This window comes from Corvus moneduloides, chromosome Z, assembly GCF_009650955.1.
Source record: "Corvus moneduloides isolate bCorMon1 chromosome Z, bCorMon1.pri, whole genome shotgun sequence".
Taxonomy (NCBI): domain Eukaryota; kingdom Metazoa; phylum Chordata; class Aves; order Passeriformes; family Corvidae; genus Corvus; species Corvus moneduloides.
In genome coordinates, this window is record NC_045511.1 from 53,846,203 (window position 1) to 53,859,292 (window position 13,090).

Genomic DNA, 13,090 nt, shown 5'->3' on the forward strand with positions numbered 1-13,090 from the left:
CCCAAATGACTACAGGACCCTTATAAAGTGACAGAATATTTTCAAGGAAATTGCTGTGGTTACTCCATAGACCAGCAACTTACTGCAGGGTGCTGGGCCCTGGCTAGTCTTTACTGGACACAGGTCAAGACTATGCAGCGCCCTCAGGGAAAGGAGGGGGAAATCAGACCAACAGGCACCATGGGCACTCAAACTGCAGCTGAAACAGAGGAACATATGCAGCTGCCCCTGTACTATACAGAAGTAGAAATCCAAGACCAAATCAGTTTGCTTCATGATGAATGAAGAGGAAGCAGGGCCCTGTGGGAAGATTGTCCAAGGCTTTGGACAGATTTGAAAGACTCGAGGAAGTTAGAGAGTCCCATGTCCCATCAGTACAGACCAGAGTCTCTGCTACTGGGAGCAAGCACCCCACTGAGTGGAAGAGACAGTACACACCAGGAGATAGCCTGTTTTCTCCTGTGTAACTACAGAGAATACATGAAGAAGTGGGATGAAAAACCCACCTCTGCCCTGGCAACATGGGTACATGAGTTGAGAGGAAGAACAACCGTCATAGGAAATTCGTCAAGGATAAATGCCGCTCCAGTTTCCACTCAACAAGTACTCAGACAGAACAGGAAGGCTGATGTTACTTCCAATCCTCTTGAAGTTCTTCAGTTCATATTTACAAGGAGTGAGCAACGAGTACCATGACCAGGTCTAGAGGGGCCCTGCCTCCAGCCAGGTGGAGGAAAGAGACAACCAAATCTATTGAACTGTGTGCATCCCATGGCCTGGCATATGAGACCCAAAAGAGTGTAAGGTTTTAGTTGACACTAGAGCACAAATGTACCCTGATGCCATCAAGATATGTAGGGGCAGAATCCGTCTCTATTTCTGGGGTGACGGGGATCCCAACAGCTGACTGTACTGGAAGCTGAAGTAACCATGACTGGGAATGAATGGCAAAAACACCTCATTTTGACTGGCACAGAGGCCCCATGAATCCTTGGAGCAGATTACCTCAGGAAAGCGTATTTCAAGGACCCAAAAAGTCATTGCTGGGCTTTTGGGAGAGCTGCTATGGAGACAGAGGAAGTTAAAGAGCTGCATACCTTGCCTGGTCTCTCATATTTATAGGTAGACATATGTCCTGATTCCAGCCAGGATAGAGTTAATTTCTCCAGTCGTCAGAAGGGGCATGGCTAGGACTGGGAGGTTTTTCTATACTACCACACTGTGAGCTCCAGGGGAGGGGAAGGGGTCCCTTTCCAGGTTGCATGGCATGGCGCAGTTAGGCATTGCCAGGGGTTCTGTGTTCATAGCTGTGACCACTGGCATGAGAATTGTTCAGCTGTTGAATGCTTGTATGTGTGTAGTTGATACTGTTGCTGTTTATGTTCATTTTCTTATTTCTTTGCTGCTTCCAATAAATTGTTCTTATCTCAGCCTGTGATCTTTACCTTTTGTACATCCAATTCTCCTCTCCATCCCCAGCAGAGGAGTGGGAGGGAAGGCAGGCAATTGAGCATGGTTTGGAGTGTTTCAGTGGGAAAATTAAATCGGTAAATACCATTCCTAAGCCACGACAATATGTAAGTCTAAAAATATGGCTCCTAAAGGCCAATATTCAGATAGATACTTGACTTCATGTACAAGGTCATATTACTGAAGCCATAGTACTTTTCAAAGGCAGTCTTAAAAGTAAAACAGATGGGTTATTCCTTCACAGAGAAAGACCAAGTATTGCTTTCCTTTTAGCAGACACATGGGACCACTGCAGGGATTGTGATATAAGGACATCTAGGCAAAGGACCAGAAAGTCATTTTTCTCAGAAAAATGTTTCAGAGAAAAATTATCTTTGTAGTCTTAGATTCAGGTTCAAAATACTGTTCATATAGTAAATGCTATGAATAAGATAAAGAAAATGAAGTATTAAAGTTCAAAAACTCATAAATAGAGTGAGAGAAGAATTTATTGAGTTTCTTTTTAGTTTCCTTTAGATTTAAAGGACAAGTAGTAGCTAAATTTGTAGTTATGCCTCTGTCTTCTTTAAAAGAGTCTTTGATGATGGCTGCTGCGTTATGCAATGCCCCAGAGGAAAGTTTGAATTTAAACAGCAATGTCACTTGTGCCATCATACCTGCCTGGACTGCAGTGGAAGTGAACCTAACAAATGCACCGCTTGTGGAACAGGTAAGTGAGATTTTCTTTTGCCAGCTTTTTCCCCTCCATTGGCCTCCAAATTCCCTTTTCTCCCTCTCAGGGCCAGTTGTTAGATGCAATAAAATGAGTAGTGCTTTTACTACCAATCTGCATCATAATCTTCTTGTGACTCTGAAGGGAATTGGAACTAATTTTTTTTTTTTTAAAGTACAAGAAAACACAACTCTGCATTGTCCTTGCAATTTAATGCATTTCCCTTGGTGTTTTTTCAATAGGAGCAATGTTAGCAGAACCAGAAACAAGAAAAAAAAAAGGACAGAAAACCTGCATAGCCTGCATCTGGAAAAGAAAGCTTCATACATGTTTTCCCCACCCACTGCACAGGATGTGCTATACTGAAATGGAGCCAGTTTGCTCAAGCAGGCAGGGAGCCAGGCTGCTTTCCTAAGCATGTCTCTGGGAAAGTCTAAGAAACAAGCATGGTGGGTTCCACTGGAGATTGCCGTGTCCCTAGAGCTGAACAAACAGGGTTTGCAAGGAGAAGCTTATTACCAACACATACATTTATGTATCTTGGGTTGAGAGGAAGGCTAATATAGTTAATTTTGTGGAAATTCCAAAAAGCCACTCTTCTCCTTTTGAAATTCTGGTTTAAAAATTGTTTCCTATTGTCTCTCTAACATCTAATGAGCAAAGAACCCAAGGCTGTTACCTACAAGTATGTGCAACTAATCTGAACTGTCCTTGGAAATGAGTATTTAATATCTAACTTAAAATAAAGAGTAATTTTTTATGAGCTGTGTTCTGAGGATTCACAATGGATTCGTAGCCTTTTCATTTCAGGTGCTACTTCCATTTCAGTCCTAATCAACACTGGCCCAGACTTCATTTAGTAATAAGTGTCTAGACTACAAGCAAACACTAGTATGGCTGCATTAATTAGTCGTACTGAGGATGAGATTGACTTGCTCGCTTTGGGAAATGTGACTCAGTAGATGAAGTTTTCAAATGGTACTTCAGGTCTAATGTGAGAGCAAGTTTGTATAATTTTCCCCCAAAATCTCTCCCTTACGGTGGACAGCAAGATAAATTTCTGTATTTCTGTGAATCAAGAAATTAAGACACTGATGAGACTCACATCCTTAGGGGGCAGGAAAATTAAAGAATTGTGCATGAAAAGTAAAATAAATAAAACTCAACTTATGCTATGGTGCAGCATTGTTGCCTTTTAAAGCTGCTTTCTCTGCATTTTCAAAAATAAATTATGGTAAGCAAATTCTTGCTCTACAGTTAAGGCAATGAAATACACTTAGCACAGTGATGTGTAATTTATACTGTAGGGTGACTGATTAGAAAACTCCCCATGTTGGAGGACATGGCACAGGAAGCTATAGGTCACAGGCCTCATTCAGAAGGATTTGGAGCAGGGGACCTCCCAGTTCTCATGCACTAGAGAATGCTTGTGTTTTGATAGCTAATAGCTGCACGTCTGCTATTCTAATTCAAGTCTAGACGATTCCACTAAGATGAGGATTACAGTTTAATCTTCTAGGGACACAGAGTGATCCTTTCCAAAGGTGAAGTGGGACACTTTGCTTTTCTAATAATAATTGTACATTTGTGTGTACTATACATTACAAATACTTGTTTGTCCTCTGCAAGGAAACTCAGTGATGGAAAAATCTTGATCCTTTTTTTATCAGATTGGTGGATGTAAAGAGTAATTGTTTGCTAGCATGATATCTTTACGTGCCATAAACCTCTAGGAACATGAAAAGTTTGAGGTCCTGAAACATTTATATATCTCACCTGGTGTAAAACTGTAAAATCTAGCAGTCAGTGCCTAACTGCAGCACTGGAACTTCATAAAGCTCCTTCTCATATCCCAAACACCTTCTGTGGCCGACAACTTTTTCCCATTTGTTTGCCACACAGACCGAAGAGGGGTGGAACGTTTCCTGTATCATGGGGAGTGCAGAGACAACTGTCCTCCAGGGCACTACCACTTGAAGCATACCTGTTTGCCTTGCCCTGGCCACTGTGACATGTGCCTGAACTCCAGCCACTGCAAAAGATGTTTCAGAGGCTACTACCTTACTCAAAATGTGTGTCAGAAGCACAATTGTAGAGAAGGTAAGCATCCTTTAGTAGGAGATAACAAATATTCTATTCAATTTGTTACAGAAATCTGCTTAAGCATACTAAAAAATATTTTGAAATACACAGTCACACCTGACCATGAGGTCCTTACGCTCCAGCTCTGATCCTCTTCTAATATCATGTTATTGTAAAGTAGGAGTATTTTCCTCAAATTGAGTGGGTTATGCAAGAGCAAATGAGAAAACTAATTTCCGTGAGTCTTTCTCCTTTTTTGATTTGAATCAAGTTGATATCCAGGAGCCTTGCTGAGTGCTTCCAAATGTTGCCCTCGTATTATCTAGAGTTAACCCAAAACTGATGATTTGCAAAACACAGGTGAAGTGGAAGATCCTGACTCTGAAGACTGCGTACCATGTTCAGATGGATGCCAGAACTGCAAACAGGGTAAATATTCCCCTTATCAATCTTACTGTTATTCTTAAGGCAGGGAAAATCTAGTCCCCTCACTCTTGTCATTATCTTAAGTGCATGCTACTGAGCAATTAGTCAGTGGTGCAGGTGGCTTCTCACCAATTATCCCATACTATATGAAATAAATTTCTAAAATTTATATTCAGCATAAATAAGAATAATTTTTTATTAATTTAGCTATTAACATTTGAAACACTTTTATTTTTTCCTGCTTGAAAGCCACACTCAGGCTGAAAGATTTACTGACTTTCTGAAGCTATTATCAGACACAGAATTTTACTATAGATGTTCAAATTTTCTAGGCCTCAAAACAGACCACTGCCCTGTGCTTTTTCTTCAGGATACAGACATAAGCACAATCTTTAAATTTCATTCAAGATCAAGTTATTGCAATAACAATACTACTGCCCTAAAAGAATTCCTTGTATGTGTTCAAGGTTGGTGTGGGTTAATCCGTCCACCCATGTGCAGTTGGCATTCCTGTAAAACAGACAAAAAGGAAATATGTTCCATTGAAAATGCAACCAGCAGTGTTAATTAAAAAGAGGGGTCTGAAATTCAGGCGGAACCTCAACTTCCGTGTCACAAACCGCTTCCCATGTGGCTGTTGCAGCTTCCCTACAGTTTCAGGGGGTTCTCCTCCAACCAGAATATCCGGAGAAAGTGAGACTGTTGGTAAGATGTCAGTAAGTGCAATCATGGGTGAATGCTTACTGTCCCACAGGGGTCTGCTAAAGGGGTGTGGCACTCTCTTCCAGGAAAGCACATATTCTGCTTTGTCATGTCCCAGAAGTGAAAACCTTGGATGTAAAGATATGCCCTTTCCATAAAAAATTTATCTCTCACATTCAGGGCTGCCATCCATGGTTGGAACACTTTCTGAATTTGAGTTTCCAGTTCTGCAAAATTAGAACAGTACAGTATTGGCATGCCATTGTCTGCAACAAACTCTAAACCACAACTGTCTGTCCAGCTCTTTTTCTGGCTACACTAACTGGCATACCTAATTTACTGTAAGGATTTTCATCACGTAACTCCTTCTTTCTGCCAGTTGTCCAATCTAATATGTGGTACCATAAAAACCATGATGCTGGTGACCAGGCATTCTGTGTGCGTTCAGTCAAGCTTTCCTCTGTGCCTACAACTGCCCCTGTCAATATTGTTGAATAAAGAGATGGTTTTAACATGAATGCAACTACACTGTGGTCTTCTTTTGTATGGTGTGTTATCCAGATTCATGGCAGCTGTCTGCTTGGCTGAGGGGAGAAGAGAAGTTAAGGGAGAGTATACATTTCAATACCTGTCTTTATTGATGCTATCAGATGTTACCTCCCTGTGCTAATATTTTCTGTGTTTTTTATGATGCTTGAGACTTCAAATAATGTCTTTTTCTTCTGAAACTATTTAGTGGCAATCTGTGTTTTGAATTAAGGAGAAATGTACTATGTATGAATAGCAACTTTCCTTAAAAATAGTAATTTCAAGTAACTCAGAGGAATATTTTCCTCATTTATAAACTTAATAAGCCTGTATAAGGAGACTGGAAGGTTGTTAATGGTCAGTTGGAATACAGAAAAAGTGGCTGTACTCATCTACCTTTTTCCTGGGAGGATCACTGATCTCCTAAATATTAATCATCCATAACATTCACTACATAGTTACAAGTCCTTGCACTCAAAGTTCTGATTTAAAAGACGATTTTAAGAGCTTCAAGGGTCTACAGAATGGATGTAGGTAAAACAAAGGCTGAATTAGTTTTCACTGCTGTGTAAAGTTTGAAGTATTAAGATGCCAGAGTTTATTAACAGACATTACATCAAGGAAAGCCTTTCGTGGTCACAATGCATATGTTATTGAGAGTCAGAGATTGGTTTTTTGTTAGTTCTATTTGGAACAGAAGAACAGTAGTGGCCTAAAAGCACAGTCCCAAGCAGATTTTGCAAACTATAATGTGTTCTTCAAATAAAGCAGAACCTGTAAGCTTCACATTTAAAATAAGTCAGGTAGCTATGGTAGATGCTTGTATCTATCTGTATGATATGGTAGATATTTGCTTATATTTTTACTCTTAATATTCAATGAGTTTTCAGGCATATCAACAACAATTAATAGATAAGTTGAGTACAGTAATGGCTTTCTCATGTCTAATGAGAAAGATGACATATTGAGAAACTTTTGTAAAAAAACCCTAAAAACCAAAAACTTAACTGCCGGTCTCTTGCAAGAAGTTCATTATTTTGCAAGGTCTAGACAAATTACACTGCCATAAAAATAACTTCAAACACTAAAATTTCAAGGTGAGAAAATAAGGAATGTGCTACATTTAGTTTCACATCGTCATAGTCTTTCTACAGGGTCCCTTTTTAAATTAAGTGAATGCTCGAGGATTTTGCAGTCTCTTTGTCCTATTTTCCCTTTGAGACAATTGAATAATTTAATCTAAGAGCTGCAGAGCAGGTGTAGGAAAAGTCCAACACTATGAACATTTCAGGTAGAAGTGTGGTGGGAAAAAAAAGGAATGTAGTGATCATAGCAATTGGAAATGCAAATACATTTTGTGCATATTTATGAATCTACAGCTGACTCAAGACCATTCTCTCACAGAAAATCATTCAGCACCTGCTCCTTCTGAAGCGCTTTAAGATCCTTCAGTATAAACTCAAAGAAATAAAAATAATTAACTTCTTCAGTTTATACTGAGCACAGGGTCACTTATAGAAGCTTTATTTATTTAAAATGGATGATATTACATTCTAAACCAGGAGCAGCAAAATTCAAGTGATTCTCTTACTGTCCACAAATAATAAGGATTATGATATTTTTCTCTTTTCTTGCAGACAGAAGTCTAGTTTTCAGGAGGGATATATAATCATATTAGGATAACTGAACTGCCTGTTGTCCTACTAGCCTGAAAGAGTTTTGCTCAAAAAGTCTTTTTCACAAGGCACTAAATAATAGATTAAACCACCACCTGCAGTCTCAGGCAATGTTGTACTGCTTTGTGCAGATAGGAAAATTAATAAGATTTGCTTCCTTCTGGCATTATGCCACGTGCCAACAGAATAGAGAAAGTCTGCTTGGGCAGTCTCTCTTCTTGATCAGTAATGACAATACATCCAGATTAACACAGAGGTATCATACTTTTATAACGGTTTGATACGTTATATTCCATATCAGGCATTTAAGAGAAGAAAGTAAAACCCACCCAATAAGTAGCACTGCAGGTTATTCTTCACCAGGTGTGAGGATTCTAAAGTATATTGACAATGTTTATTTGTAAGATCTTCTGTAATCCTCAAGGAATGTAGTCAAATCTGTCTGGTTTCCTTCAAGTTTGGAGTGGATTTTGTTTTAGGGCACCAATGTGGCTATATTTCTTTGCTGTATCAACACTAAGAGTAAAGATAGGAACTCTGAGAGAGAGACTTAATCAATGACAGGCAAGTCTATGTAGTTAAAATACAAAAGGTACTTTTTTTTAAATTCAGGTAATTATTTTCTTTCTCTTTCACTTCATTAATTCAGAGGCCACTTGTATTCTAAGGATGTAACAAATCTTTAATGCTCACATATACCATTCTACCTGCAGACACTGACAAGTCCTGGGATACATTAATAGGAACACTGCCTTAGAAAGCATAATCCCAGAAAGATCTATATCTTTGCGCACACAGTGTCCAAACAACAGCTATGCACATTAGGGTTCACCTCCCCACTTTCTCCTGCCCACATACTCTGGGCTGCTTTTTACTCTGCTTGATGCCACACGAACCCAATTGGCATCCTTGTGCACAACTTCTCACGAGATCTGAAAGGCAGACTCCTGCACAGGCACAAGCCAAATCTTAAGGGTGACTTCAGTACCTAAGTTTAGTTCTAAATTCTTAAAAACATCAAATATATCCCTACTTCTGTGCAAGCAAACACAGGCACAGTATTGGACAGACAAAGTATCTAAGAAAATGTGCTGGATACTACACAGGTCCACAGTGCCAAAATTGTCTTTATGATACTTCATACCTTTGGTTCCTCAGCTCTTATAACCCAATTTTGGACATGCTGAGTTTACTTTTTAAAGCCGCAACGAACGATGGCTCCCTCTGATGCAGAAAGATGGGAACTGCAGGTCTTCGTTACCTTGACCATCGGCTTTTGATTAAATTTTAATGTCTTTTTTTCTGGTGGGTGCTAGTAAACATCATGAAGTCTACAAAATTAAATCCACTTTCCTCAACAAAAGCAGCTTTGGAAGAGAAATTTTTGCTGCAAAAAATACTAAGGAAGAGGATTTTCTTTATGCCATTGCAGCATTTACCTTCCACCTCTCAATGTAAGTTCACTTACATATTTAGATAACTGCAGAATAGCATTCATATTTTCTCCAGACTTCTAAAACCATAATGAATTTCAGACACCTTCTTCAAAGTCAAACCTTCCTTTTTAGAAAGCCCGTGGCTAGGAGCCAACACTCAGAACAAGAGAAAAAAATAAGGTAAAACTGTAGATTCTGAGTCACTTAAAGTAATTATTCCAAGAGAATTTCAGAGATTTGCAAGAACATAAAAATCTTGGTTCCTATTTCTTATGTTTAAAATACAACACGTGGGCTAAAGTGTTTTCTGAAATAACTTCAGCTCCGTCTGTAATAATACCATTTACATATGCCCTTTTGCACTTGCATAATGAACAGACACAAAATTTGGGTACCTTTGAAGGTGATAAGGCGACAAACTTCTCTGATATGCCGTATCTACTGACTCGCATACATACACTTCACAGGCAGAATTTGCCACACCATTAACAAATTATGCTAAATAAATACGAGCACCTGGTTCATTGAGGAGGTAAATATTTGCAGCGCATGGAGCTGACGTCGACCACTGATAAACTCATTGGAATCAACAGAGGACAGGTCATCCTCTCAGAAGTGATTGTGCAAGTCAGGCATTCTCTCAGTTTGTGGTGGCAATCTTCCTGCCAGTGTGCTCAAGGAGCCACACTTTCCTGATCCAGTTCTTAATTACTTGTGGGTTCTCTTCCACTCACCTCACCCAACCTGAGAAGGAAAAATATCTTATGATATGAATAGTTCTAACGGGTTCCTATAGAATACCTCATCTCCATGCTGCAAAATACAAAATATGATCCACCCAGATTTCTACAGTGAGCACCATGACATGGTTTTACAACAGTTGCACTCGGACTACTTTCAAAGGCTAACACTGAGAATGAAGTACTCCTCAGTAGGGTGCAGAGAGAAGAATGTTCAGTAAAGTTATAAGACTTTTCTCTTTCAAAGATGCCTTACAGAAGAAATTAATACTGAGAAAACCCAAGGAGCTGTGTCCCTGAGAATAAAAGCCCACCAAAAAGCATTTAGACCCAAGTGTGTCTCTTTGATTGAGCGGGGGAAAACCTGTGCCACTCTCAAAGGTCATCCAGAACCTAACTATTTAATTTGGTCAGGGTTATAAGTTCTAAGTACAAACATAAAACTAGAAAAGCAGAAAGTGAGAATAAATAGTACACAAATGACCAACAAAATCCATTATAGAGTGGAATGGAGGAACATAGAGTTTATAAGGCTGCAGGAGTGAGAACAAAAGTATTTGGAGAAGATTTAAGGAAGTGTGAGACAGCTGAAAGAGCAGCACTGTGAACAGACTCAGGCTTACAGATTTATCATTACACGATAAATGAGTGAAAACTGATCTGGCTCCCACAGCAACCTAAGAAAGAGAAAGGAAAACTTCATTTCTTCAAACCATCCCTGATGATGAATAGACTTTTGCTTTCAAGACAAAATTATGACAAGGACAGTTTTTTATCTCAGAGTAAATCTTCTGCAAGAGGTTAGTCTTGCAGAAGGGGTTTTAGATTTGCAGATAATAAGATTTGTTTCTACAAGCTACTGTGGTATGCAACCTGTGCAAAAAAAAAAAAAAAAAAAAAAAAAAATCCCTGAAAGTTTTGGAACTGTTCTCTGATTTTCAGTCCTGACATTTCAGTGTAGGCAGAACATCACATTAGAGTATATTGTCTTTCCTACGGTGTAGGTAAAAGAGAATTTCCTTGCACATTGAATATACAAGGTGCATGTATTGAAAAAACTTTCTTTCTTTGATTTTTTTTTTTTTCTGAGAAAGAAAAAACTACTTCCTCTCTGAAATCCAGGCTGGGGGAAAATCACTGGAAAAGCTTAAGATGTGAGATTGAACCATGAGTTCTGCAAGTACAGAAATTACAGATTTTAGTTTAAAGTTCTCCACAGAAATACATGCACAGAAGAAAACTACTGGCTCAGACCAGAAGTTCACCTAGCTCAGAAGCCACTGAGCAAACATACTTTTAAAATTAAATATACAAACAAAGCATGTATTTCTACTCCAATGATCTGCAGTTCAGAAGCTTCATGAATCAAAACAGTCAAGAAATGTTAACTGCTGAGTCACTCTGCTGGAATTACTGAAGAAAATATACATTAGAACAAATATAATCTAAACCATCTGCAGACCAGATCCTCTTTTCAGGGAAGTTTGCTGCCTCCTTGGGGCCCAGATCAGGGACCTCACCAAAAGAATGAAGAGGTTAATAGAGCCTTCGAAATACTGCCTACTCCTGCTTTCACATGAGTACCAGTGATATTTCAACAAAAAGAGCAAGGTTAATGAAAAGAGATTTCAAGACACTAGAAAGACTGAGTGCCAGATCCTGTGCTTTGGGCACAATAACCCCATGTAGTTGAGAGAGCTGGAATTGGAGAAGAGGATTCTCAGGGGGAACTCTCTACAACTGCGTGAAAGGGAGTTGTAGCCAGGTGCAGGTTGACCTTTTCTCCCAGCCAGCTAGCAAAAGGATGAGAAGCCATAGTTTTTGTCTGCACATGGGGAAGTTTAGGTTGGCCATTAGGAAGAATGTCTTCACAGAAGGAGTGGTTAGACCTGATGGACTTTCCAGGGAGGAGGTAGAGTCTCTGTCTCCAGAAGTGTTTATGGAAAGACTGGACATGGCACCCAGTGCCATGGACTAATTGACAGGATGTTTGGTCAACAGTTGGACTCATTGATCTCAGAGGTCTTTTCCAAACTAATTGATTCCATGATTCTGTGATTCAGGAGAGAAGGTAGTGTTTTCTTCAATTCTCCCAGAAATGAAGAGCATGGTGTCTCACAGTATTCTTCCAGACAAAACACCCAGCATGCAGCTGGATAAACAACATCATGGGATGGGTGAACAGCTGGCTCAGGGATGAGGCACAAAGAGTGATTGTGAACGGGATGACATCAGACCGGTCACCAGTGGGGTTCCAGAGGGCTCCATCTTAGGCCCTGTGCTCTTCAACGTCTTTATAAATGCCCTGGATGTAGGGCTGGAAGTTCATAGATGGTACAAAACTGGGAGGAACTATTGAACTCATCAGAAGAAGGGAGGTCCTGCAGAGAGACCTCAACAAATTAAAGGTCTGTGCAATCACTAGCTGTATGAAGTTCAACAAGGGAAACTTCTGCACTGGTGCAGTCTCCCCTTAAGGACTGTGTGCAGTTTGGACAGCACAATATAAAAAAGACATTAAGCTCTTAAAGAGCATCCAAAGAAGGGCCACAAAGATGTTGAAGGGTCTGGGGGGGAAGCTTTAAGAGGAGCAGCTGAAGTCACTTGGTTTATTCAGCCTGGAGAAGAGGAGACTGAGGGGAGACCTGGTTGCAGTCTACAATTTCCTTGTGAGGGGAAGAGGAGGGTCAGACATCGACCTCTTCTCTGTGGTGACCAGTGACAGCCCAAGGGAATGGCCTGAAGTTGTGTCAGGGAAGGTTTAGGTTGGATATTAGGAAAAGGATCTTCACCCAGAGCATGGTTCGTTGCTGGAACAACTCCCCAGGGAAGTGGTCACAGCTCCAAGCTTGACAGAGTTCAAGAAGTGTTTGGACAAAGCTCTCAGGCACATGGTGTGACTCTCGGGGATGGTGCTGTGCAAGGCCAGGAGCTGGACTCAGTGATCCTTGTGGGTCCCTTCCAACTCAGAATATTCTGTGATTCTGTGATTCTCTTTATAAATACGTTTACCCAGGTTGTTATGTTTCCTTCCATTCTGCTGCCTTGGTTAAGTTGAAAGAAATAGTGAATAGAAGATAATGGAAGGTTATAGAAAATATTCTTCATTTTTGAAGTCAAATCCGTAACTTTAACAGTTTTAAAAGTTGCATAACACTTTTCTGGTTCATTTAACAAATGTTTTGAATACAAAAATTAATTTTCTGGTGGGAAAGTATACCCAAAAGGCTTTCCCTCTCCACCACCTCTTCTACCGTTACCCCCTCTCCAAATATAGATATGTCCTTGTCTAGCTCAGGATTTTAAAATTTAAGCTGA

General features: G+C 39.8%; 1 protein-coding gene across 1 annotated transcript in view; it reads left to right on the forward strand.

Moving 5' to 3' along the window:
* The window catches only part of PCSK5 (proprotein convertase subtilisin/kexin type 5), a 227,857-nt gene that overhangs the window by 189,343 nt on the left and 25,424 nt on the right, over nucleotides 1-13,090 (forward strand). Inside the window, exons 22-24 of the mRNA XM_032096054.1 lie at nucleotides 2,043-2,179; nucleotides 4,085-4,282; nucleotides 4,625-4,693. Of these exons, the coding sequence (XP_031951945.1) occupies nucleotides 2,043-2,179; nucleotides 4,085-4,282; nucleotides 4,625-4,693 (404 nt within the window). The remainder of the gene's footprint in view (nucleotides 1-2,042; nucleotides 2,180-4,084; nucleotides 4,283-4,624; nucleotides 4,694-13,090) is intronic.